General features: G+C 44.5%; 1 protein-coding gene across 1 annotated transcript in view; it reads right to left on the bottom strand.

Moving 5' to 3' along the window:
• Positions 1–5,756: 5,756 nt before the first annotated feature.
• The window catches only part of Lrguk (leucine rich repeats and guanylate kinase domain containing), a 69,560-nt gene continuing 47,576 nt past the window's right edge, over positions 5,757–27,740 (bottom strand). The window contains exons 12-16 of the mRNA XM_051175889.1: positions 21,854–21,950; positions 18,635–18,748; positions 15,923–16,124; positions 13,796–13,891; positions 5,757–7,768 (exon numbers count right to left, since the gene is read on the bottom strand). Of these exons, the coding sequence (XP_051031846.1) occupies positions 5,757–7,768; positions 13,796–13,891; positions 15,923–16,124; positions 18,635–18,748; positions 21,854–21,950 (2,521 nt within the window). The remainder of the gene's footprint in view (positions 7,769–13,795; positions 13,892–15,922; positions 16,125–18,634; positions 18,749–21,853; positions 21,951–27,740) is intronic.

Here is a 27,740-nt window from a genome sequence, read left to right as displayed (position 1 = left end):
GCAGTGGTAGGCAGGAGGGGACAGAAACCTGCAGCGAGCTTTAGCACGGGCCTAAAGTTTCCCCTACTTTGACCAATATGTTTGGATAAATATTACTGATGCGCCACACCGCCACCCGCCAAAACAGAGCCCCTTGTTTGCTAGTTTCTCTTGATTTAAGAGACCTTCTTCCCTCGGCCTCCTGGGTAGTGGGGCCCCAGGCACATGCTGGAGCACCTGGCAGTAATTCAGCCTCATGAGCAACTGCCCCCAGCAAAGGGTTCTCCGATTTTCTTCCCTTGGATGTTTAGCTTTGGTCTTGGAAACTGAGGGTTGGTAGATCCAGAAGTAAAAGCCAGACTTTGTCTCAACCCAGCACAAAGAGAAAACAAATTAATGTGCCTGTTTGTTACCCAGACACATAAAGTGACAGTATGTGCTGTCTACCCTGTAGAATATGCTTGATCTCTAGTGACAATGAGATAACAATAAGAAGGACAGATAGCACTTACTGAGCACGTACTACATGCCAACTGTTATCCTAAGTGTTTGATGTTTGTGTCACAAAGAAATTCACCATCAGCTCAGATTTGATGTCTCTCCTTGGTCTCCTGCAGGCTGCCTGTGACTGCCTATTGAAGAAGCCCTCTAGCTTAGAGATATTATGCTAAACTACCATTGCTTTTTTTAATATCATTCTAATTTTGTTTAAGCTCCTTAATTTTGTTAAGGCTGAAATCATAAAGGGATTTTCAGAGAAGACAATGTCATTTAACAAACACTTCTGTTTGTTTAAATAGGACACACTGTCCTAGTCTTATTTTGCTGTTTACATGTTAGTGTTAACAAAGGCTCATCTCAGTACCTACCACGGGGCCAGACATTATTCTGGGAACTTTCTGTATGCTCATTCATTTATTCCCAACTAGACTGAGTTTCCAAGGATTATTTTGACATTCAGCATTATTTCTAATCAAGACTTTCTATGGTTACAATCATTAACAGAAGGTCTTCAGTTTTTGCTGCCCGTGATGGTCATCCCATAGTCAGCTTTAAGAGATCTACTCTGCTAACATTACCTACCATCAACACACAGAAAGAGGGGCAGGCATTTGCGCTCTTCTTTGGATGCCTAGTCAACCCAGGAAAGTTATTACTGAAGTTAGTCTTCAAACCCTACCATGCATGTAAACTCACTTATGTTCATACTGTGCTACACACCATATCAGCACTACAAGTGGAATTTGGGGGCTCCTATATTGTAACAGTGTTGTTTACAGGGTTGCCATGGAGCTAAGTGCAAGGGAGTTGGCTAATTACTTACTGGTCATATTACCACTGATCAAGAGTGTTCTAAAAGTGTTTTTTTAAGCTTTATATAAGCGCTATTATAGCTATGTAGTTTGGGTATACTCAGGCTGAGGCCAAAAATTAACAAAAGACTTAACGGCCAATACACCAGATGCTGCTCTCAGAGAAGAGTTCAGTATAAACTGAGCTAGCCTATCCAACCAACCTGAAGGCAGATAGAGAAAATAGGTGACCTGACAAGTAAGCCCTAGAACAAGACAAGTTTGAAGTCCAGAAGACTCAGATCATAGCTTTTCACACTGCAGAGTGCAAACTACATTGTAAAATTTATTTAGTAAGCTACAACCTGCATTTATAAATTTAAACTTAGCACAGTAGAAGATGTGAGTGCATCGCCTATGAAAGGTGCCTTGTGATATTTTATTTCCTATATGTAGATGTGTTTACTGGGCCATGGTACTGTGAAACACACTTCTACCTATGAAGCTTGCTCAAAAATATTTTAAGTCAGTGAGCTAATGAATACTAGGAACGTTCCATTTTCTACTACAATAGCATGCTACTTAATGGAAAAGGCAACTACATTCTTCATAACCAACAAGTAGACCAGTTGTTATAAGTGGATCATAAATCATAAAGAGAAACTTCCGTTCCATAAACTCTACAAAGTCACCAAACACACGGAGGCTCTTTTGTAAGGTGACACATCTGATGTCTGGAGGAGCCTGTTCTGCTTTTCTGAAAGACACAGTTGACTCCCAGAAAGTCCTTTATTATGTCAAATTGGAATAGACCAACTAGACACAGCAGTCCTTCAAATTGGGTGTGGGGCGTGTGCAGGCGGACATGTTTACAAGTGCATTAATTCTATTTCCCTTTTCAGAATAAACATGAACTCACTGCAGAAGTTTAGAAAATACCAAAAACACAAATGAGAGAAAAAAAGAATAACTAGTCACAATCTAGCATCCCAGAGCTAACATGAGAGCCACACTGACTGGACCTCCTTAACCAAATTCTTTTTTTCCTTGTGTGTAATGAACATTGTCTTCCAAGTAAAGCTTCTACATTACTATAAGGGCAACATAAGGCAGATGTCTCTAGCAGATGGCTGTGTTATAAATGTATTTCAAAAATTCCATTACATGGAGTATTTCTAAGCTTCGTTATAAAATTTGATATGAACATTCTCACATACATTTCCTTGTGATAATTCTTGGATCTAAGTGATCAGATTAAAGGTCTGTAAACTGCAACTCTTTGACAGGAAGTAGGAAACCATTCCCCAGAAAAGGCATCCAATGTGCTTCCTACTGTTGACACTAACACTTCACTGAAATAGGTCTTAATCTGTGTTATATCTGGTATCAAAAAATTTGGTATCAGAAAAAGTCTGTTCTATTTTAACTGACAGTGAGGCTAAATTGTTTCTGACATGTTTATTTGACATTGTGAGTTGCTTGATAGTGCCTTCTCTGTCTTTTGGAACTCAGCTCTTTATGTATGTGAAGGTTCTTACACCTGATGGAGCCTCTTGTCAATTTGGATACTGAACACCAGGCTTGCTTAAGAAGGTGGCTTTTAAAGTCCACCATAGCTCTCTCTCTCTTTCTCTCTCTCTCTCTTTCTCCTCTCTCTCTCTTCTCTCTTTTGATCACTTAGTGACAAACCCCCGGCAGAAGCAATATGAGCTTTGCTTGTTGGTGTAGATGGAGAGTGGTCATTTCATATATTCATGCTCTGCACTGGAAAACTAAAGCTTTCCCCTGTGGTAAGGTAACCAATACTAGCAGTAAAAGCCCCTCTCCAGAGACATCGCCTGCCTCTTTTCAAAATGTCCAGCAGTGGCATAAAACTTCAGACCACAGAAAACCATAAAGAATAAACCCTCTTATTGTTATGAATTCCAGGGTTAGAGCCCTCCTCCACAGCAGAGGGAAACTTGCTTAATGCATCCCACTCAAACACTAAGGAAATATGCAGCTCCAAAGGCCTCCAAAACAGCAGCCAAAGAGGATACCCAATGTGGTTCCAGGGTCTGCTTCTCAGACGAGGCTCTGGCCCACAAAAGCACCCCAAACTCCTTATATAGAAAAGGTGTGGTGTGCTGGGCATCACAGTGTATGCCTTTAATCCAAACATTCAGGAGGCAGAGACAGGTGGATCCCTGTGAATTCAAAGCCAACTTGGTCTGCATAGCAAGTCCTAGTCCAGCCAAGGCTACATAGTGAACCCCTTTCAAAAAAAAAAAAAAAAAAAAAAAAAAAAAAAGTAGAGGAGATCCTTTGCTTGCTTGCTTTCATAATCATCTTCCCTCTTAGCCAAGCTAAATACCAACCGGATTGGACCACCCCTTACCTAGCCCTGTCCTAACTCCCACCATGGTGTGCCTGTCATTCTGTTTCTAGTATCGTCTTCCTCAACTTTATCCCTAAAGTACAAATTTAAGCAAAGCTTCCAAAGCTCCTACTCATGGGACAGATTAGATAGGCCTATAGTTCACCTGGCAGCTGGGTCCTTAGGAGACACCAGCTGATCCTGCCTGTGTGTTTAGACAACAGGGAGCATGCCCTTCTGCATCTATCCATTGACCAACTCTGCAGCCCTGAAGTCTCAGCTGAAGGATGAACTTCTCTTTGGAGTGTTTCCTGGTACGGTTCTAGCAGGCGGAACTCAGTGCCCTTCCTCAACACTCAGTGAGTGAGTGCCCTTACTACATACAGCCTAGAAAATTAAATGAATAGGTTTTCTTATCTGTGGGATGCCAAATACAGCTAAGTCTGCTTTGGGATCTCCAGGTACCCTAATTACATGGTGTAGTAATGGACCGTTTTATCAGAGTTCCCTGGAGTGTCAGCAACATCTTATGAAATACCTAGCAACCCTTACTTTGTCTGAGACATAGAAAATGCTCAAGAAAGCCATCTTGATGATGATTTCACTTAATGAACATAAATTACTTCAACAGCATCCAATAACTTTTATCCTGGATAAGGGAGATAAATCAGAGAATACCTACTACTATTTCATAGTTATGAGAAGATTCTTGTTCACGCTCTACATCCCTGATTTTAAAAATATCAGTAACCTCTATTGCACTAGAGATAACCTTTGTTATTCATGCAGGCCTGTGAGCACATACCTTTTGCATAAGGTAAAACACAGGCATTAGTCATTGGTTATATACTGAAATACAGGATATCAAACATAGCTTGCCTGTACACACACTAAGCACTTAATGATTATTTTCTTGTTTTAAAGAGTGGGATCGTGGGCTGATGGTCTTGACTGCAATTATCCTCCTCCTTCCCGGAAAAGGTCTCCACATGGAGCAGCGAACCCAGTGGGTTATGGGTAGTGGTAACCATGCCCAGGCCAGAGCTGACTGCTCTAAAAGAATGCTTGATCCAAGTAGCAATCAGCCTTTCTTTCTTTGGAGTTTTCTTTGTAATCTCGGGATAAGGATGATTTCGATGAATCCCTTTATAGCAATGGTGAGAGATGCCGCCAGATGTGTCGTGAGAGTTGTGGGTGGGCGTGTTCCTGCTGGGCTGCGAGAACGGCACACGCCCATTTGTAGTTCAAAGAATGGAGCCCACATGGAGAACGACAGGGGTGAGGTGTGGTGGTAGTCCCAGACAAGAACCTTGGTGATGTTCAATGGCTGGCCCCTTTCGTCACTGAGAGCCTGCTGCACCCTGATCCTTCCCACCGTTTGGTTGTGGGAGATGCACACATACTTCCTTCTAATAGATTTCCAGTAGGCTGGGTCTGGCTGTCCCTTAGTCATTGCCAGGAATACAACAGAATGATATGGAGAGACAAAAGAAAAACTGATCCCTCTGAATCTTACCCCTACAAATTCAACCAGACGCTTTGGCATAATGAAAAAATAATGGACCATGAGGTTCCTATTCAAAGGCAGGAGGAAGATACTCATGTTAAAATGTACAGACAAAAACATGCCAATTCAGACCTCCAGGACTTGGCCTGGCCAGTGTCTGGCTTGCAGAGAGAGATGTGTCCCCCGTGAGTTAAACACAGGCTGGCAGTCTCCAAAAACTGCAAGGTTTCTTTTTGCAGCATTTTTTTTTCCTTGCAGGCCCCTCCAATAATGCAAAAAAGCATGAAGAAATTTTCTAATCTAGAAGTGAATCTTCCTAATGAAGAGAACAAAACATTATGATAAGCTGCCCTTCTTCAGCCATACTTCCTATTGAAAGTCACAGCTGAACACAAGAGCCCCCCCCCCCATGACACCAGCAACAGGCCAGCTGTCTCCCCCTGTTGCTACCACAAGGGAACAGAGCTACAAAGACTTCTGGGATGCCCCAAAGCCAGGCACTGACTGGTGGTGTAGAAGGAGGCAGTGGCACACCTCCTTGCCTAACAGCATAACTTCCCGGGCTGCAGCTTCTCAGGAACAGCATAACTTCCCGGGGCTGCAGCTTCTCAGGAACTGGCGCTTACACTTTGATGCTCTGGCTGCCCCTGGCTCTCAGTCTTCCTGTCCGGCTGCCTGGCCCCTCCTCTGAGGCTTGATTCTGAGGAGCAGCAGGGCTTCTGTTCTGTGGTGCATCCCCATTTTTTCGAGTTCGTTTTTCTTTGGATTGCTGCTTAGACATACGGATGCTGTGCCTCTGGGCATAGCCCTGTCTGAGCTCAGTGGTGTCTTTAAGAGCTTGTGTCTCTTTGGCCCGCAGCTGGCTAGGGGCTGCAATCTCCTGCTCCGGAGGATTTCCAGAGACCCCTCTCTTCTGAGACCTTTCCTTTTTTTGAGCCTGTTCCCTATGCGCTGACTTGGCAGGGGGCTGTGGAGGCTGAGCTTCTTGGATTGGGTGATTTTCACCGAGGACCAGTTCCTTTTCTTGAGCTAACCCATCAGACATTTCTCCATTTGGGGACACACCTACAGACTGAGCCAAGTCCTTCTTTCCGGAATTGTGTGCTTTGCGGGTTTTCTCCTCCTGGTCCTGGGGGTCTGCTGGCACTACTTCTGTGTGGCTCAGAGGGGACCTGGTGTCAGGGAGATCAGACACACTCTTAGGAGTTGGCTTGCTGTGGGATTCCGACTGCTGGGCTGTCTGAGACTTTCTGGCTGGTATCCTTCTCGGGTGTGGGGACCCTTTAGCTGTCTCTCTCTGCCTGAGATGTTTCTTCCTAGCATCCTTCTGCTTAGCAGCCTCTTGGCTGTGAGGGGAAGCCTGCAGATCTGGAATCTTCTTGCTGGAGGCATGGCCTACTTTGGGAGTTTTTCTTCCCTTTGCAAGCTTCGAAGCTGGCCTTGGCCCAGTGTTCTGAGGCAGCCGAGGTTCCACGGGGGGAGCAGGAATGTGTGGGAGATGGACTGTGGGTGTCTCCTCTTCCTGGGGAGGGTTGGGGGAGTGCTGCTGGGCTTGTTCCTCGGCTGGGGGGCTAATTAGAGGGAGTTTCACCTCTTTGGCTTTTCCAGCAGGGGCTTGCTGTGGACTATGGGCTGCGTTAGGGCTTGGGTTTGAGGGTGGTTTGGACTCGGGAGGGCTGATGAGAGGAAGCTTATTGGGGTCACCCTGAGTTGGGAGAGACCTTGGAGAGGCAGCTGGGGTCTGATCGGAGCTTGTCCCCAAAGCCTCTTCCCTGCTGGGAGAGAGAAGCTTGGGTGTGGGTCTCCTGCTCTGGAGAGGTGCCAGGGTCTGGGGCTGGGGCAACCTGGTAGGGGCCAGCCGGCTCCTAGGAAGCAAGGCCACTGGCTGTTCCCTGACCTGGCTATGTTTTGAGTTCGTGGATGGGTTTTGGGAAGGTGGAATTTCTGGGTAAGGAGTACTGGCCCGCACAACTTCTGCTTTGGGGGTTCCCTCCTGCAGAGGTGGTTGAGGGTCCCCAGTGGGCCTCACTACATCAGAAGGGGGAGGGTCTTCTGGAGGATTGTGAGGGGAACTGCTGGGCACAGGGTTGGCTGGCTCAGTTCCCTCATCCTGCATTCCCTGAGGACTGAGGGAAGCTGGGTCAGGTCCAGCTTCAGCCGGTTCAGGGAGGGGTGGGTTGCTAGGGGCTCCTTTGATCTCTCTGGATTCCGTATCCTGGTCTGGTTGAGGGCTGGGTGGGAGAGGAGGGTCAGGTTGCTGAGGTGGCTCTTGAGATGCAATGGTAGAAGACTGGCCTTCTGCTTTTAGCTCATGGGGCCCAGGCTCTTCTTCAGGCCCCTCCATCTCAGTGGTTATCTTTGGAGGAAGGTCGGCTGGCTGACCATCCCCTTCCTTGGTCTGAGGTGGATCCAGTTGGCTGCTGGGAGAAGGATCCTTCCTAGGGAGCTGTCCCTCCTCTGTTGACTCTTGGCTCTGTAGGAGGCCTGGGTCCTGACTGTCGCTCTTTGCATGAGTCTGCACTTCCGGGGGAGCTTCTGGGTTTTGGTCATTTGCTTGCAGTCTTGCTAAGCGCCTGGGGGAGGGGACCAGGTGTGCTGGGACCCCAGAGATGGTCTTCTTGCTAGAGGGACCTCCTGCTTTAATATAAAGAGAAGTTAGCTACTGCTAGAAATAATCTACAAAATCCCCGTTCCCCTTGGTGTTGCACAAAACCTTTAAAAGAAAAACACAGGTAGATCTTCCCTTCTCCTTGTAGAGATGGGGTAGCCACAATTCTCCAATTTGATCGAAGTGAGGACCGTTCCTAGTGAACTGAAAAGATGAGCATTAATGAGTAAGCATCCAGACATTCGCTCAAAACCAAGTTCGGATCTGTGGATGGCAAAGAGATTTTTTCCAAATTTTTTGCTGTTGAACGGTTAAGACATAAACTGTGGTGCTGAGAGGAGTCTGTTTACTCACACCCTCGAGGCTCAGCATCCAGCAGGAACTCAGTAAGTAAGGGATGGAAGGAGGGAAGGCATGGCTTCCAAGCTTCAATCCTCAACCCCACTATCACCCTACATCTCCCAGAGGCCACTGCCAATTGTGGTACCACAGAGAGAGCCCGCTTCCCCCAGTCTTCCGGACACAGTCACCCCACCCAGCACTTGCTTATAAATGACAGAAGCCTTGGCGTGCTTCTGGTGACCTAAACACCATCTTAAACCAGCCCAGATGGCACATCTCTGAACCATGCAGTGGTCGTGGGTGACCCATCAGTCTGGAACAACTTAGACGAAACTAGTCTGAGTTTAACTTGGGAGAGACTTTGGTGGTCCATCTCTAGCAGCAAATGTGTCCCCGACCACTGTCCCCTCCCCCAAGGAAGGGTGGGTATGTGCTGCTCTAGGTTCGCCAGCAGTCTGGTCCTCTTTTGTGTCCAGTTAAACCAGATGCCCCCTGAGAGTGGAAGGGACCTGTGGGCTTACCTCCGTGGTAAGATTTCTAATGGTACCCTCTGGTCATCGCTTTTATCACCAAATTTACCACAGACGGAGACTAAAACACAACTTTAGGCAAGAAAGAATGTTAAATTGAAAAGTGAAGCTAATCAGAATGGGCAAATTTGCAGAGACCAGAAAGTAGATCAGAGGTTACCAGGGGCGGGGTATGACTACCTAGTAAGTACGGAGTTTCTGTTAGAGACGGTGAAAAACTTTGGAAACTGGTGGTAGTGATGGTTACACAATGCTGAGAATGTGGTTGAGGGCACTGAATTTCACACTTAAGGTGATTAAAATGGCAAACTAGGGCTGGCAAGATGGCTCAGTGGTTAAAGCCCTTGCTTGTGGCCAAGATCGATGACCTGTGTTTGATCCCTGGAACCCACATGGCAGAAGGGGACAATCACTTCCCACAAGTTGCCCTTTAATCTTCACACACATGCTGTCACACACACACACACACACACACACACACACACACACACACCAGTAAATAAATGCAAAAAATTCTAAAGCATAAAAAAGACAAATTATATATGCTGGTATGATGCATGCAATGCATGTATACAATTGAAAAGCAAAGCAAAAAGACAGTGAAACTCAACGCCGACGGCACTCTCCTTTTATCTTTATGGGCAGACACACAGGTTTTCTTTTCCTACTTTGATGATTTAACAGTTTAAGAAATCTGGTTAAATGACACCATGCTCTTTACTAGAAGATAAAAGCACCTCTTTATGGGCTAGCAAATTGGTCCATTTTCCCTTTATCATTAATCAGAATGAGGGAAAATATGATTTCATTTCATAACCTTTATGGCAAGAACTCAAGGCTGCTCATTAGTTCCACTTTCTTCAAGCCTGGCTAGAAGCAGTGGCAGAGAGAGACACAGGACCTATAGCAGCAGTTCTCAACCTGTGGGTCACGATCCTTTTTCTCAAATGACCCTTTCACAGGCTCGCCCAAGACCGTTGGAAAACACGGGCATTTGCATTATGATTCATAACAGTAGCAAATTACAGTTATGAAGTAGCAATGAAATACTTTTCTGTTTGGAGGTCACCTCAACATGAGGAACTGTATTTAAAGGATCACAGCTTTAGGGAGGTCGAGAACTGCTCTACAGAGACTGAAGGTGAACATACCCTTCCATGAGTTGCAAATCAAGTGAGTTTCTCCTTATGTCATAGAAACTGTACTGTTAACTTCATGCTTTGGAAACAAATACTTCCTACATTGCTCTGGAAAAAAATAAGACAGTGCCATACTTAATTGGTAGGCATTTAAAATCAACGACACCTCTAAAGCCATGGGAGCTTCTCAGCACTGAATACCTAAAGTCATTTGTGCATGCATTCAGTGAAATTCAACCAGCCTGTCCTGAGACGGTTCACAGTTCTAAGCTTAGGAGGGTGGATGCTACCCTAAGAGCAGACAGCCATGGGCTCTTCCAGCATTCTGTGTCATCCTCATTGTTACGTGGACATTATCATTGTGTTCCCAGGGACAAATAAGCATCTTATGATTACTAGAGATGAAGCCGTATATTATTACTTCAAATATTTGGGAACCGTCTTTAGGTTTCACTGACACAGGATTATCTCTTTTGGAAAGATGATGCTATTGGTGTAAGATCTTTGTTTGTACTGAAGCTCAACATACAGACACTCTTAATCCATCTGGGGAAAGCCCCAGCTCTCCAAGCCAGACTTGGGTAGTGCACCGCAACATTACATGCAGTCTTCTTTTATGTTTTAAGGAAACGATGATTTTACAATTTCATAGCTAGATTTAAGACAGAAAAGTAAGGCTTCAGATACCCATCCTGTTATCCAATTGTTCAGACTAATGTCTCATGAAATCTTAAATGTTTATTTCATTTTCTCTCCTTGGACATTTTAATTACTTTTTAAATCCTCTATACTAAGATGTTTGTTTTAATTTCTAGGATATATCCTGTCATAGAATATGACATGTATTATACACACACACACACACACACACACACACACACACACCTCACATATACATCATAGAAAAAAAAAAGATCAGAATAACTTACTTCGACGCAGAGGTAGAGATGCAAGGCCCCAAGCTAAACCCAGGATGGTACTTCTGCAGGGGACAGGCCCCTTCTCAGGGAGTCTTTACAGTTTCAGGGGGAGGCAATTATGCCTGTGCCCAATGATGACTACTTTTGTCAATTTGACACAAAACCTAGACTTTCCTGGGAAGAGAAACTCCAAGAAGAATGGCATACATTGGGTTGACCTGTGGGCACATCTGTGGGGTGACTGTATGTTAACTGTGACAAAAACTCAGCTCACTGTGGGTGACCCCACTCCCTAGGCAGGGATTCCTGAACTACATAAGGACAGGGGAATCACACTTGGCACTAGCAAGTAAGTATGTGTGCGTTCTGTTCTCTTCGCTCTTGACTGGGGTTGGGAAGTGACTAGATGCTTGACTGTTGCATAGTGATGAACTGTCACCTGAAGTTGTGAAACCCTTTGTCCCAATTGCTCTTTGTCATGCCAATTCACCACCATAGCAGAAAGGAAACCAGAACAGGCCCCATTCACCTGTATTGCCCCTTTAACCAGGTGACCTTCACCCTTGGCAAGGAGTTAACAATCCCAGAAGCCACAGAAGCCACTAACGTGACTCCTTGGGCCACTAGAGATACCCTAAAAGCTTATTAATAGTGACTACATTCATTAGAATTTCAAATATACTCACTTGAATACTGTCTGATCTATGCAATGCCACGGAAGTGGGAGTTTATCTTTAATTATCAACTGAAAAAAATAACTCCCTCTGCAAATTGACTGTAAACACGAGATAAGGTTTTTGCCTTAAGGAAACACATTCTTTTTCAGAATATTAAACCTTTTTAGAAAATACAGTTCTGTTGATGATATAGATCTGATGACTGATTGCGATCCATCTTACTTTTCAAGCTAGAATTCCATTATTCAATAACTAGATGCTTCAGTTTCGATAGGTAAATGTTTCTGAGAGTTATAACATTTTTATAAATTCTATAATTTACAGCCTTCACTGAATCAGATAGGCCTAAGCTAATTATTCCAAATAAGTAAGGTTTTATTATATAACTTTAACGTGGGAGTCTTGCCTATTAATTTGCCAAACAGCAGCACTGTAGTCGGTGTCCTGATCACTGTAGAAATAAGAAGAGCCACAGAATATCGTGATGGAGACCCCAGCTGTTGCCTGTTGTGCTAGGTCTTGCTCATTGCCCGGATATTCAGAAGCATCACACGGATACAGGCACAGTTTACACAGTTACTTTTCAGTTGTTCAGAGGACTCGGTGTTTATCCAAAATCCCCAAGAGGCTGATGTAAAAGCCAGCACACCAATTTATTAATTTACAGCGGGAGATGGGTCAGGTTCGGGGAGCAGGGCACTGTGTTCTCACGTAAGGTACAGCCCCCACAGGGGCCAGAGCCACCCGGAGGACCAAATTAAAGATCACAGGGTTGCTTGGCTAGCAAAGAATTAAAGCAAAGGGAGCCATATTTTCTCAAGAGAAAGCTCCATGGAGGCCAGAAGCTCGCAAGGCACACTGCATTGCAGCCTGTTTCGACAGCCTATTTCGAGTATTTTCTGGTTTGCCTTGCTATCCCTTAGTTACTTTAACATATGAGATACACGTGGTAAGAAAGTCAGCTAGTGTCTGTGAGTCTACTGGTACTCAGTCCAAAATACACAGACGAATTGACCTAGGAAGAGTGTTCAAAAATGCAAATGGCACAGTGAGCTTGAGTGTTTGAACTCTCTCAAGTCATGGCCCAGCCTCCCTCCTCAGTCTGCCAGGCAAATAGACCCTATCTGGACCACCAAGCTCCAGGGCATCTACAGAGCAGCAACAATCTTGGGTTAACAGTCTGCAATGCAAATATGTCCGTGTGACTGGAGTTCAGTCACTGAGGGGCCTTTAGACAAGACTATTGTTGTAGCAAACATAAATTTGCCGTTCTCACCACGTTGAGAGTACTCGTCAGTGCATTACGTCCATCAACACTGCTGTGCAATCATCACTGTTCATCTCCAGAACTCATTTCGCCTTCTGGACTCTTAAGCTCTACCCATTAAACAATGATACTCTATTCCCCACTTAGCCTCTACTCATCACACTTCCGTCTTCTCTCTGTTCCGTCATTTGACTGCTCGTAGGAATGTAATTGTGCAGTAGTGTTCTGTTCTGACCAGCCAATTTCATTCACCACACTGCCTTTGAGGGTTTCTAAACGTGAAATAACATCAAAGACCGTATACAACACACTCTTGGTCCATTCGTCCATTCATCCATTCACCATCACTGGACTCTGGTTGCTTCATCTTTTGGCTAATGTGATTGGCACTGCTATGAATAGGGAGGGAGTCTAACTCTTTCCTCAAGATCTCGCTTTCAGTGACTTAAGGGCATTTACTGCAACATTTTATATTCCTTTTAGCACAAGTTCTAATTCCTCCCTACACTTTTTAGTAAGTAGCCATCCTAATGGGTATGAGGCAAATTAGAGGGGCGAGCATTTCAAATGCATCTCAAAACAGTCATGTCCTAAAATTCTAAGCTTAGAATTCCTAGGTTCCAAGGGAAGGCTCTCAGATGTCCCTCGGGATCCATGAGGTAGGAGGGATGTATAGCATCTATTCTTCAGGACGAGAAACTGAAGCCCAGACAGCAGGGCTACCCCCCCCCGCCCTCCCCGATCACGTGTTCTGGGCAGTGAGCATTCTTTACAATGCAACATTTTCAGGACAGACAGTTCAAAGAAAGAGTAAGAAAGCTTTCACCCTAAAACTCTTGAACTAATATATACTTGATAGGTACAAAGCTCCAGTTCCACAAGGAAACAGACTTCTGGAATGCTGAGTTCTGAACCACGAGACCAACTCTTACCTACTGTCCACTTCCAAGGCACTGTCTAGTGTGTCCCTGGGGTGGGGGGTAGGGGGAGTGTCCCACTATAGACATGGAGAGGAGCAGAGTTACAGATCCAATGGGCTGATTCCTACATCCCAGAAAAAAAGTCGGAATTAAATAGTGTGAGCCAGCTTTAGCCTAGCTAATGAGGACCCACGTAACAACAGAGCTGTCTGATTTTCCATGGAGAATAAACTTGGTACAAAGGAGATAGGCTAGTACCTGTAGTTGGAGCCAAGCCCTTAGCAACTTCCTCAGTCAGCCCCAGGTATTCTCGGATGAGCTCACTTAGCTTTTTGTAGGCTACGTCCAGATCATCTACGATAAACAAGAGAACATTTTAACATACCAGGATCACGGCAAAACACAGCCAGTGTTCAATGGTCAGTGACTGCACTTCATTTTGTTACTGTTATGGCAGGTGCAGTTCTACAAGATTCTAGGGACACCTCCCCCCCTGCCCCGGGTGGGCAGGACCTATGGAGGTGAAGAGCGAGCGTTCATGCTCATGATTATATCACATCATATACAAAAGGGATATATATGCAGGTCTAATTAAGGTTACTCTAATGACACGGTGGTGCAGGATACTGTGGAGGGGGCTACCCAAGGGGTTCACTCAAATCGCATCCGCAGAGGGACAGCTTTGTCCAGCCGCTGACAAAATAAAAGTCAGAGGCTCAAAGCACAGAGAGGATTCACCTCGCTCCTTGCTGTCTAGAAGAGGGCTAGCACAGTACAGAAGACACCGGAGAGCAGCCTTGGGGACAGTGCACAGCCTTCAAGAGGCAGCCAGGCAAGAATGGGGGCTCAGGCTCACACCCCAAGGAAACGCACTCTGCCAATAAGAGCCTTCACGGGAGACCTTGGCTCAGCTGACACCTTAATCTCAGTCCCGTGGCACTGACTTTCCAGCCCTGTTGTGTCGCCCTAATCTGCTGGGTTAAGCATTAACTATGCACATCTGTATAAAACCAATTTGGATATGCAATACAGTAACAAATTTAAAGGTTTGAATAAAACAATGAAGTGAACCACATAAAATTGTCATTTGCATTATAGTTGAATACCTGAAGCATCATATGGCTTAAAGTCCCCCATTCTATCCAGGATCTCACCAAAAGGCTGTTAGGAAATTATTTATTTGTTTATTTGAGACACGGTCACACTGTGTAGTCCTGTTTGTCCTGGAACTCTCTGTGTAGACCAGGCTGGCCCTGGACTCACAGAGATCTGCCTGCCTGCACCTCCTGAGTGCTGGGACTATAAGGCATGTACCACCACCACCAACAACCTTTTTAATTACTGTGTTTATTTATTTGTTAGAGGAGATGCATACGGCAGTCAGATGACAATTTAGAGAAGTCAGTTCTCACTGGGTGTAGTGGAGCATGCCTTTAATCCCAGCATTCGGGAGGCAGAGGCAGGCAGATCTCTGAGTTCGAGGCCAGCTTGGTCTACAGAGTGAGTTTAGGACAGCCAAGGCTACACGGAGAAACCCTGTCTCAAAAAAACAGAAAAATAAAAACAGCTAGTTCTCTCCTTCTACACTCAGGTCCATGTGCAGGTGCCCCTATTGGTTGAGGCACCTCACCAAGCCTGGGTATCTCCTTATCTATGTACAGTATTTACCATTCCTTCATGGAGGTACAAAACAATATAATTAAAAACACACAGAAAATTCCACGTTTCAATAATATATCTTTCTCTGGCTTCTGCTCCAAATCAGTGGCCTTTTTTATTTGATAATTTTTTTTTGTTTTGTTTTGACCTGCCTCTTGTATTTATGATCACATTTGGGTAATTATCATATCCTTCTCCTCAAACATTCACTATTTCTTTGTGGTGATAAAATTTGATAATATCTGGGTAAAAAAAATGGTGTGTTTTATTCTAAGGTAGTTTTTGAAAAATATTTGTTTTACCCAGATACTTTCAAATTCCAATATTTTCAGTAATTGCATATCCTTGTAGAAGTAGATTATGATAAAATTACCTGAGCTTCATATGACTTTAGAAGTTTAAACATACATTTCAAATGAGATATTATCCATCTTTGTTCTCACAATGTCCTCAGGGGAAGGAATCTATGTGGCCCATCTTATACCAACCCTATTAGTCACAACTCTGTGGACTGATACAATTTAACCCTCTGATGGAAACAGTGGGGAACTGGATCTCATAGGTTCTAACCTGTTTCTGCAGCGTTCTGCAGCTTCTAATTACCCTGAATATCTCTGTCTCCTAAGCGTTTCCTTTCCATGACATAAATTGGAAAAGCAGTGATTGCATACTTCAAACATGAAAACATATTTAAAAAATAAATAAAATTGGCTGGGCATTACTGACCTGCATTGATGACTGCATCAAAATATCCTGGAAATTTCCGGTTAATTTTGACATAAACATCCACCCTAGAGATGGCGAATTCAATTTCTGCTCGACTAAATAAGCCCTTCCTCCGCAAGTATCCTTCGTATTTTTCCTTGTCCATGGGCACCACCAAGACATAGCGAGGCTCGAAATAGGAAAATTTCAAACTTCTTACGCCCTGGGTGTTTACAGAAAAGGTAAGTCAGATGCGCCACCCACTGTGAACATCACCGTGGACCGTGACAACTCGGATAGTGCACAGTTATCACTTTGAAGAATGTATATTTATCTGTAGAATCAGCTGCTATTTTCCTATAAATATTTCAAGGTTGGATACTTTTCTCTCTTTATCAAATATTAAACTATTACAGGAACCATTACAATTCATTCCACCTGGTTGTCCTCAAATTAATTGTCCTAATGAATATGGCTATTAGATATAGAAGATTACCAGACATAAAATAGGGATATTCATGGCAGTGCTGCCATTTTATTATCAAAAAGTAATTCAATTCCATATTTCAATAGGCATCCTTGAAGCACTAGAAGATAGAGATACTCCCAGGGAAAAAGGCTCAGTACCATTCTTGTTTCTAAACCAGCAACCCAGATATATGTATCTGGGGGGGGGGAGAAAAAGAGAGAGAGAAGAGAGAGAGGTACAGAGAGAGACAGAGATAATTTTAGCATCGTAATCAGACTACTGCAGTCACAAATATAGTCCTTGAGCTTGGGGGAGTTGGGGAAGGGGTTGCCAAACATAAGTGTTATCTAAAACACATCTTCTCTGTAGCAGCTACACCTTGCTACCACTGTCCTCGGCTGAGTTCACACATCTAGTCACCTGTAGCTTCCTTTTCTCTTCTCTGCGTCTCGTTCTCCTGCTAAGTTTTGTCTCCTGGCAGTAATTAGACTCTCCTGCCGCCACCATCGTCGTCGCCATCGCTGTGGCTGCTGCTGGAACCATGGGAGCCACCTTGCTTTTATGGTTTGTTAAAGTACTGGCCCCCACCATCTAGGGGCCGGTGCTTCTGCCTCCAACATTTCCTCCCTTTGCAGATGCAAAATTTTAAAGGCTGGTTGCAATAACTGCCAAAATCATTGTGCTTCCACATCTTGTAGCCTCCTTCCAGAGGGTCTAGGCCAGAGTCAGCACAGCCTGCTACCAAGTGACCACAGGATGAAGTGGTGTGCTGGAAACTGGGAGGACTGGGTTGTGACTTGGGCTCCTTTGTTCCTAGGGACTCTGTACATCCCTCAAACGCTCAGGGCAGAAGCTTCCTCCTAGGTGAAGCCTGAGAGCTGTTCCAGGCAGACTGGTAAAATCCCTTCTGTCGCAGCTCTCTTGACATCAGTTTAACTCAGGTTCAGAATTTTTGCTTTAACGATTCAGTGTGGAAGAAATACAGGCTGCTTTTAAAACAATTTCTGGACTAGTTGGTGACAAGGGCAGCCTGGGGTGGGGGGTGAGGGTGGGGGCGGGGAATACCTCAGCTGGGGAGAAGCAGGGGAATAAAACAGTTTATAGACTTGACCACCTGGAGATAAAGAGTAGTAAATTCTCAGGAAGAAAAAAGGAGGCATCACTCAGGAAGCTGCCGAGCTGGAAAAAGGTGGGCATGCAGAGATGGAACACTGCCGCACTCAAACACACATTAGTTTCTGTTTGCTCTGTCCAAGGCAGACAGTTTTTAGAATCCATCTTTAAAACTATACAGAGAAATAAAGGAGACTTCTCTTAAAGATCCAGATGCAGCCAACTGCAAAAAGATAGGAATGGGTAACGATGCAGGAAGTTGAAGAGTTGAACAAGTGTGCCCAGCTTCATTAAAGGCGGGGAACAGTTAACCAATACGGGAAGCCAAAAGGTGCCACTGTGGCCCCTCTGTGGTGTTGCAGAGGGAAATGAAGCTGATGCTCAGTGAGCAGGAAAGAACTGCCTTGTCAAGTTTTGTTTTATGGTTGTTTTAATTAAATTTATTTTGTCTGGTTATAATATTTAGTATTTGCTTAGTAAAAGTCATTTTTAAAAAATCAGCCATCACTGAAGACCTGATTTATTTAGCTGAGTTACATGCTCATTTCTCCAACAAGTGAGTAGGAAATTCATGGGTTTCCTCTGGCTCACAATTTTGGAAAATTGTCTGTCCATTCTAATTTGAGAAGGTTGGTTGTGATAAGTGGGGCATGGGGGAGGGACAAAAGTCTGAACCCTGCAAGTCTAACTTGCAAAAGTGTGAAAACATTGCGTCCAGAGAGCAACCAGTGCCAAACGACAGCCCCTGTGAAGAATGAAGGGACAGGGTGATCGCTCAGGCTGACACAGTCCTGAGGGGACAGGGGGCCGCCCACGCCTGTACCCACTTCGTATAAAGGAAGACGTGATGCGGTAAGAAAGGGATGCGTTGCTGAGGAAACAAGAGACAATAAGTCTTGAACGGAGCTGTAATCTAAATCTTGTCACTTAACTTTCACAGGTCTTACCTCCCTCCCCTACACGGACAATAAACTTAATACTTCACGCTTTTGTAGCATTTCTCTTGTGTCTAGCAGTATGTAATCCAGATATTGTAACCTCAACTTCAGACATGCAACACACACACACACACACACACACACACACACACACACACACACACACACACACACGAGAGCACATGTATTCACAGATGGATGAAAAATACTTACTTCTATTTCCATATGGATGCAGCTTGCTAATCCGTCTCTTGCAATACCTTCTACAGTATCCCTGTTTAATCCGTAATTGTGGTTACCATAATTAAATGTTAGAATAAACTTCCCCTGAAATTAGAAAAGTACAAAGATTTGCACATAACAGGTGCTGTAATGTGATGATAAAATCACTTGATGTCTTACTTTCATCTGATTCCATACAGATTAAAAAGAGTTAGTAAATACATCAGAATGGCACAATGGTGATGGGAATCTCAGAACATCAAACTCTGATGGGGGTTATTCATAATTCTTCCCGATGAAAATAAGGTTTATTGAAATAATCTATTGACAAAATATTTGAGGAAGGTTATGGGCAGAAGCTTCTGGAAGAACAGACCATGGTGCTTGTTTACCTATTTCCTGCCAAGTCCACATCACAAACCTCCATTGTCAAGGGAGGAAAGCCAATGGCTTGCCCTTTCCTGCAGTTACGCCAGCATCCCAGGGCTCCAGAAAAGGATCCCAGTCTAAACTCCTTGCATTTCAAGGTAAGCCACGAGGAATGGGTAATCCTGAATGCTGTGGGCATCCTAAAAGTTTGGAAAAATCGATTCAGCCTGGTTTTCCTCATAAAGATGGCTTTTGATTGAAACTGTCCCCAATGTTAGACAACAGAATTGTTACACAGCCTAGAGCCATTTAACTATAAATACTACCCTCTCTGCATATTCTGGAGGCTCCCTTCCTGTTATAACTGTATTCCCTTGCAAAAAAGAAAAGAAAATGTAGGTAAAAATATACCCTTCAAATTGTGACTTTTCTTTAACTATTTATTAACCATTAGATATAACCTAAACTGGGAAGCAGATTACAGTAGAAAGAATAAAAATGTGGTTGACCTTGGTAAATGTGTCTTCTGAAACGCATGACTTTAAAATAAATAATGCTCAGGGATGCATCCAAACCTGTTAAATGGCAGGAACACCATTAAAAACAGCAAGTGGTTAGGAGTCTAATACTGTCATCCTTAACAGCAGCAGCCACAGCCGCAGCCGCAGCCGCAGCCTAAAGCCTCTTGCTACCCTCCTGGCTCCAGATGTTCTGGAGATATGTATAGATGACAGACTGGCTATCTGCCAGAGGGATGTTAGGCAGGAGACACAGGATGCCTTTTGGGTTGATGGGTTTCTGGGGAATGTTTGTGCTGGCGGGGGGTGGGGGGCAGGCAGGCGGGAATAAAGAAAATCATCCCAATCAAAGATAAAAACCCAACAACATTTGCCCTTAGTTTTTAACTCTTTTGATGTCATAATTGCTTTATTATTCTTTGAAAAAAATATTCTGACTCTTTTTCCCTACGTATGCATGTATTTAAACATGTGCACCTATGCATGTTGACAATACAGCTATGGCTTGCCTTTCATGTTTTAGCTTATTTACCATATGTGATGGTTAAGTTCATGGGTCAAATTGGAGAATATTTGGGGGTGAGATTAACAGTGAAATCAGTGAAGCTGGAAGCAGCAGACTGTCCTGGGGTGTGGGCGGACTGCATCCAATCCCTTTAAGGCTTATACAGAACAGAAAGGTCACACACAAATGTTCTGTTTCTCCAGAGAACTCTCATACTCGATTGTGAGCCCTGTTTCCAAACTGTATGCGTATCTGAATCACTTTTCAGATCCCTTTGTTTGTTTACTTCCTCTGTGGATCTCATAAACACTTTCTGGAAGCTTGCATGATTGGAAGAGACTTTGCATTGTGTGTACAATATACAATATACAATATACAAGAGATCCCATTCAGCCAATTTATTAAGCATTGAGATGATGCAATTCCGCCAGCTCTGGCAGGTTCACTCCCTTCATTTTCTAGAACATGTGGGTTCCCTAATAAGTAGCAATGATCACACAACCAAATCCTCCAGTGGTTTCATTTCAGGAGAGGGAGGGCTTCTGCAGTAAAATGAGTAAGCATTGTTCCTCTAGAGAGGGCTGGTACCTATCTGGGGATTGGTAGGGGGAATGATCTGTTGGTTGGAGGAAGTGTTGGTTGAACAGACATTGTCAACATGAGAGAGGGTGGAGGTCCATATGCTTTCTCCATCTAGCAGCTAGGTGTGGCTGCTCGCAGAAAGTATGTGGGGTGGACAGGCCAGAGTGTCTGGCAGGAGAGCCAGGCTGTCTGGGCAGCTGGTGTGCAGAAGGATGACAGTGAAGGGTCTCTTCATGAAACAGTGTCACACTCTAAAGAAAAGGAAATTAACATCCATATTGAGATGGAGAGGGTGGGGGGTGCTGGGGGCTTCCATCCTAGGGTGCTGAAGAAAGTCTTCGTAGTACTATGCAGAGATATCTCAAATCTCTTTTAAAGGCTTTTAGAAATACAAATTTCCAGGAAACTCTTAATAAATCAAGCAGACCTGTCCAAATACAGTCCTATGAGAAGACACACGATGTTCAAGACATCCTTTTGACAGGATTATACGGAGAGCTGCCTAGGGAGTATGGGACTCGCTCACTTGTGTTTCTGTGAATACAAGATGAGCCCTGAGAACACGCACCATGGTAGAGTTGGCTGCCCAAAATTGAGCTAATGTAATTGCACAGCCTAAGCTTAAATGTTCCATGATATGTACCCTGGAGGTTTAAGCCAGGTCCATTGTTTTGGGGTAAAAACAGAGAAGAGAAAAGGAGAGTGAGGAGTTGTAGTACTCTGGGCTGAATGCTGACCACCCACGGCATGAAGACTGGTCCTCAGTAAGCTACATAGGAGGATGAAGAGGTGCGCGCTCCACTTGGTGGAAGGAAGGACTGTGATGATGTAAACAAAACTAAGGTTCATGTGAAGAAAAAGTAAGGGGCACATATTTGCTAGGAGTTATGGCGATCAGAGACGCACTTTCAGGGTAAGGAAGTCGGGCTGGGTCTGTATTGCATTGGTGTGTACTTACTACTGGTAAAACACACTCAGTTGTGAGCATTCCCTTCCACGTGGAGGCAAAGAGGAAACGGGGCTAAAGAAAATGCACGTGGAGCCAAGGGGATTGTGCCATCCTCAACGATGAGCTCATCGAGGTGCAGAAAACTTTCAAATTGAACCAGACTTAGAAAGTGAACAACATTCACTCTTTACCTTCTCAGGCATCACCATTTCCTCCTATTTCTGACAGAGAACATGGATTTCTTCTGTGATTAAGAAAAGGGAGAAAATAGCAGGCAGCGGCCTTACCATGCTCAGCATTTCATCAAAAACTTCTTGAGAGATAAAGTGATAATCAACCCGATCCCCTTCACCGAAGTATGGCGGTCTCGTGGTGTGGCAGGCCCTGGAGCCACAGAAACAGAGAATGCCGATCATAAGTCATAAAGTCATAAAGTAATTGGGAAAACGGTGTACCTTAGAAGTCTTAGACATAGTCAATCACTATCATCTCTGAGGACTATACACATTTTGGCTCATCAATACCCAATTTTTCCTTACATTATTTACCGCCTTCTGAATCACCCCCTCTGCCAGTACATGATGACAGTTTGAGGAGCATCCCGGGACCCGTGCTCACCCAGCTGCTTTCATGTTCTCTCTGATCTATGAGCATGTCCTGCCGGCTCTCCTCCTCTTTCTACATGGCCACTTGTTTCTCAGGACTAGGTTTCAGTGGTAACTTCCCCAGGCTTCTCCTAACGTCCTTTGGGTCCTTTGGTGTAGCTCGCAGGTCTTTATACTCCCACAACTCAGCCAACACCAATTCTCGAGTGCTTGTTCGGGGTCCATCTCTCCCTCATTCTCCCTGGCCTGTGGCTTTGTACTAGACTTATACATGAGCCTCTGTGGGAACACATGGTTCAAGTGGTGAATGAATTCTTAACCAGAGAGGCTTTGTCTATCCACTGTCTTGAGGCAGCATTGCTTAGTACACACACACACACACACACACACACACACACACACACACACACACACACACTCTGAAACCTCCTTTCGTAGTTTTTCCTGTCTTCCCAGCGCAATGTGTATCTGGGGAAATCTTTGTCCCCTACTTTGTCACTGCACAGAGCAGGCATGGCATTTGTTGAATTCATTGTGACATCAGGGGAAAGTAAAAGGTGTGAAGTGGTAACAGCCACAAAGCCTACCATTATAAATAAAGGTGACTAAGGAAGCGGTCAGTCCAAGGTCACGCTGCGTATTACTTTAAGGGTGTGTGTTTAATGATGTAGAGATGTGCTGCATTTGATTCCCTTGCCTGCCTAAGGCAGCTGACTGGCCTAATACAGAGCTGAATGGCCAATAGCTAGGCCGGAGAGAGGAGAGCAGAGGCTGACAAGCAGAGAGAATAAATAGGAGGGGAAATCTAGGCACGAGAAGGAAGAATAAAAGGATAGAGAGGGAGAAGCCAGGGGCCAGCCCCCCCCCCAGCCAGCCATGGAGTAAGAAGGAAAGAAAGATGTACAGAATGAAGAAAGGCAAGAAGACCAGAGGCAAAACATAGCTAAAGAGAAACAGGATAATTGAGTTAGAAAGCTGGCTAGAAATAAACCAAACTAAGGCAAGGCATTTGTAACTAAGAATAAGTCTTTGTGTCTTTATCTGGAAGCTGGGTGGAGCCCCCCCCCAAAAAAAAAAGAGGAAAAGCCAAATACATTCTTCCACTTTCCCAATATTAAGTTCTGGTGATAAGAGTGGATCTTGGATTATGTAAAAGTTCTAAAGTAGGAGATGTGAATCGATAGATGCTTGACATGCTAAATCATTTACCCCCCCAAAAAAACCCACAGAGCAGATATTATTTCTTATTTTACAGATGACAAACTGAACACAGTGATTTACATGGAACTAAGCAGCCATGCCAGGACAACTCCAGTCAACTTCTATAACGACATACCAATTAAGTGGCCTCCACATTACAAAGTCAAAAACACAGATTTAAAATTCATACAATGGTTTCCTTTATGTTATAATCAAGAACTCACTGTAGCTGGAAAATTTCAGGTCTCAATGTTGCGTTTACAGTGTAGACACCAGAAATGGAGTACATTCAAAACATGGTGACATTTGTTTTGTTATTGGAACACATTGGCATTTCTCCCTGTGCCAAGAGACCTGGGCCCTGCTGTCTGTTGGTGTCCCTGACAGTCAGAGGAGATAAATCTGTGGTCTGGTATCCATGGCTGCACACCCTCAGCAAAATCTTTACACGCTACACTGAATTTACATTTCCCAACAAAGGGATTGAGTGGCAGGGAGTTTTGAAGAATCTCTAGAAGGGGACTAAACAAAGACACAATTTGAAACATGTGGACAGGTAAACGAAGAGATGGCTCCAGTCATGTGGAGAATGGGCATGAGGACTGGTGACGGCTGTGGGACCTTCTATTAAAAAGGACCCAAGATGACCTGTGGTCTTTTCAATCTGTCACCCAATTTTACACACAGAAACCTCCACTGTGTCTATGCTGCCCGACTGTGAACATCCCGATAGGGAAATACTTCACGGTAAAAGCATCGTTTCACTAAGCTCAGTTAGGAACAGCAGCATCGAATTTAACAGAAATGGATTTCTCTGGGCCCTCCCCTTCAGCATCGCCGTCCCCCCCGCCCCCGCATATTTCTATGACTTTATTACTCACTAATTACATAATGAAATCGTAATACGTAATGATATCATGGCTTATAATGGGAGCCACACTCCCTGTTCGTTTCTCTTTACCACCAAAATGACTAAGCTAGGGACTTCATGTCTGATGACAAAGGACTAAGGGAGCTTTGGCATTCCAGAGCGAGCTCTCACCAAAGCCCCTAACAATTCATGCCCATGGAAAGGACACTGTCAGGAAGGAAAGGGATTTGGATGGCCATCCCTAATATTGGTGTTCTAAAGTACCTAGGGCAAGATGACAGGATGGAAAGATGTCCAAGAACAAAGAGTGAGCAGGTGTCTAAGGAGGTTGGCCATGTGGGTGTGACTCACACACACAGATTTAGAACCTCGGTTCTGGACTAGGTTGTCTCTGGAAACCATGAGCAGGACAGCAAGTCCTGTAGCAATATTTAGGCAGAGTTTGGCCGCGTACCCATGATTCAAGCACAAGGTAGTATGCCACATTGTTATGACTTCTCACAATGTGTAGCCATGAAAGTCCCGGTGACAGTGGAGATTATTATAAAACAGAGGTGGGGGAGAAATGAAGTGCTTCAGGTCATGTAACTGGCCTTAAAACTGGAAGATGGTCTAGTTTGGTGGGACCTCCTTCATCCAATGCTTTTCCAGGAACTCTCTGGCTTGTATGACAATATGGAGTTAGAAATAAATAGACAGTCAGGTGGTGGTGGATGTGCACACCCTTAATCCTAGCACTCAGGAGGCAAAGGCAGGTGGATCTCTGTGAGTTCAAGCCCAGCCTGGTCTACAGAGCGAGTTCCAGGACAGCCATAGCTTCACAGACAAACCCCTCTCAATAAACCAAATAAAGAAATAGACTTGGAAGGCAGTAACTTTTATCTCTCAGTAGCCACTACTAACACAGGTAAAGAAAGGACATCTGGCTGATTTCTATGCCAAGAAGAAATAGTGAAACCAATGCCCAGTCACAGTAGAATGCCTCAGCCCTACCACTGTTCGTTACATAGCAGAATTATGTTTATCCATACCTCTGTACATGCAACTTAGCATGTGAGAATGACATTGAATGTCTTGATCTTGGTGAATGTCATTTTTAAAGAAAAATAAAATAAATAGGAGGGAGAGAGAAGGGCCGAATAAATAGCCAGGAAAATGTCGTACAATGAGACTGTATCCATGGCTTCTTCCATTTAATTAAAAACCTATGATCAATGTGGGATAAGGAGCATTTAAAAAAACAAACAAGCAAAACCCTCTCTAACCGAGAGCGACGGGTTGTCCCTGAAGACGTTTCTCTATAGTTTTAATCAGAAAGTGACTTTGTGTAATGACACACTATCTTAGTCTTCTAGATGGATGAAGCCACTGGCTATCTAATGCCCATCTTTGTGATCTGAGGACATAGTCTAGGGCAGAATTCTTAGAATGACTTGCCACTGGCTCTCTGCCTCCATGGGGATGCCGAGGTACAGTGGGTGGACCCGCTTCTGAGCCTCTGAGGGAGGGGGACGGTGGCAGGAGCCGTTGGTGGCAATGGATACTCATCACCAACTCCAGGCAGGAGAGCCGAATCCCAGTGGCAGCATCAGCAGTGCAGGCACAGCGTCCATTCTGAGGGGCTTGCTTTACCACCTCACACCGCGCACAGATCTACACAGCACATTGTTACACACCGCACAAGGAAGGGGCCGCAGCGGTCTCTCTCACTGTATCACCAGGGTCTACAACAGGGGAGCAACTCAAGCAATACTTGCTGAATGAGTTCATTCGTCCACACATCCGCTTCTCCACAGACCCATCAGGAAAGCCATCTGCACTGCCTGGCACCTGCCATTTCAACTACATTTGCACACGTGGAAATTAACCTGGCTGACCGTTTGTTCAGTCAGTCTGCCAGTCATTTAACAAATGTTTGTTACACATGTATGAAGCACCTGGTCATATGTTAGACAGCAAGGGCTCACTGGTGAGCAAGGCTGATGTGGCCACTCCTCTTCCTGGCTTAGACAAGCCAGGAAAAAAGGACCCTGATGAAACCAATAGAATCGGGATGGGTAAGCATTTTAATAAGGGACATACGGGAGTGGGTGGCGATGAGTAACTCAGCCGGATAAGAACATATGAGCAGACTTAATTACAAATATTGATGGTAAGTCAATAAGCATTTTGAAAAACATATCAGACCAAGCACACCTTGGACCAGGCCACCGACTATTTGCCAGATGCCGCTACAGACATGGCAGCAATAAGAGAAAGCCCTGGTTCCCTAGGTTGAGTTGGTTTGGTTTGCTAAAATGTTGCAAATTTTAGCACAATGGTCAGCATACACCCTACCACTCTAGTTTGACCTTCTACTCACTGCACTCAGCTTATCTCTGAAAGCAGGCTGGGTTTCCCCAGGTGGACATAATGGCACTAAGCTTTTTAATGCTAGCATTAACTTTGAGCTTATTTTTGTTACTTTGTAATATTTACATTCTATAGTGAGTTGCAATTTTAAGCATCTAAATAAATGGGCCTTTTAAAGATGCCATTCGCATTGTTTGAACATACACAGCTGTAGGAGGGGACTTTTTCTGTAACAGCGTTAGGAACTCATTTTTCTTACAGGCCTATGCTACTTTGTGGTTACATCTTCAACTCCACTGGCAGACACCACTATTTCAAAGTAATTCCTTTGCCACATGGAAGGATCGAAGAAGAAACAGACCAGACAGTTCAATTCTAAATGTGATTTCCAGAAACTTCTAAAACACCTCTAAGTCTGTCTAATGGGCTGGTTTTCTCAGATATATTCCGTGTGTGTGTGTGTCCATCTGAGAAATATGTATGTATGTATGTATGTATGTATGTATGTACATACATACATATATTCATTTATTTTGATATGGGAACCCTTGAGCTTGTTGAGCCACTGAGGGAAGGGATAGGAAAGACTTGTGCTACCCTGTCCCTGCTGCTATGTGCCTCTGGAGAGGAGACACAGGACTCCAGAGCTGCCAGCCAGCAAGTGTCCCAAGCCCTGCTGGGGACTGACTGTCCCTGGAAGACAGCCCAGCAGGTGGCATTAGCAGTGCACCTCCAGAGGCTGCACTGTTGTCTAGCAATCCCCTCCTAACTGAAGGATTCCATTAAGACTCAGGGAGTTCTGAAGGGAAGTAAGTGCCTTCAGACTCCGGGAGTACATCCCCAGGAAGTACCAGACACGCCATTCGTGAGCATGCTCCCCCTCACCCACCCAACTGCCCCACCCGCCCTGCTCCCCCCACACCTCCATCTGGCCTAAGCTGAGATGGACTGTAGAGATGGTGATGTCGCTGCCTTTCACTGCCCACACTACTGTTGATAACCTCAATAAACCCATCAGTTCTATAAATAGGTCTCTAGCGGAATCACTACCTTGGTCTGCCATAGATTCCCTACCTGGGACCAGTAGACATCTGTTCACCTCTCCTCATCACACAACAGCCAGACCTTAGAAGGACACTTCCTTCA

Source organism: Phodopus roborovskii, unplaced genomic scaffold (assembly GCF_943737965.1).
Source record: "Phodopus roborovskii unplaced genomic scaffold, PHOROB, whole genome shotgun sequence".
Lineage (NCBI taxonomy): Eukaryota > Metazoa > Chordata > Mammalia > Rodentia > Cricetidae > Phodopus > Phodopus roborovskii.
Note: the sequence above shows the minus strand (reverse complement) of the source record. Positions and strands in the feature narration are given on the sequence as shown.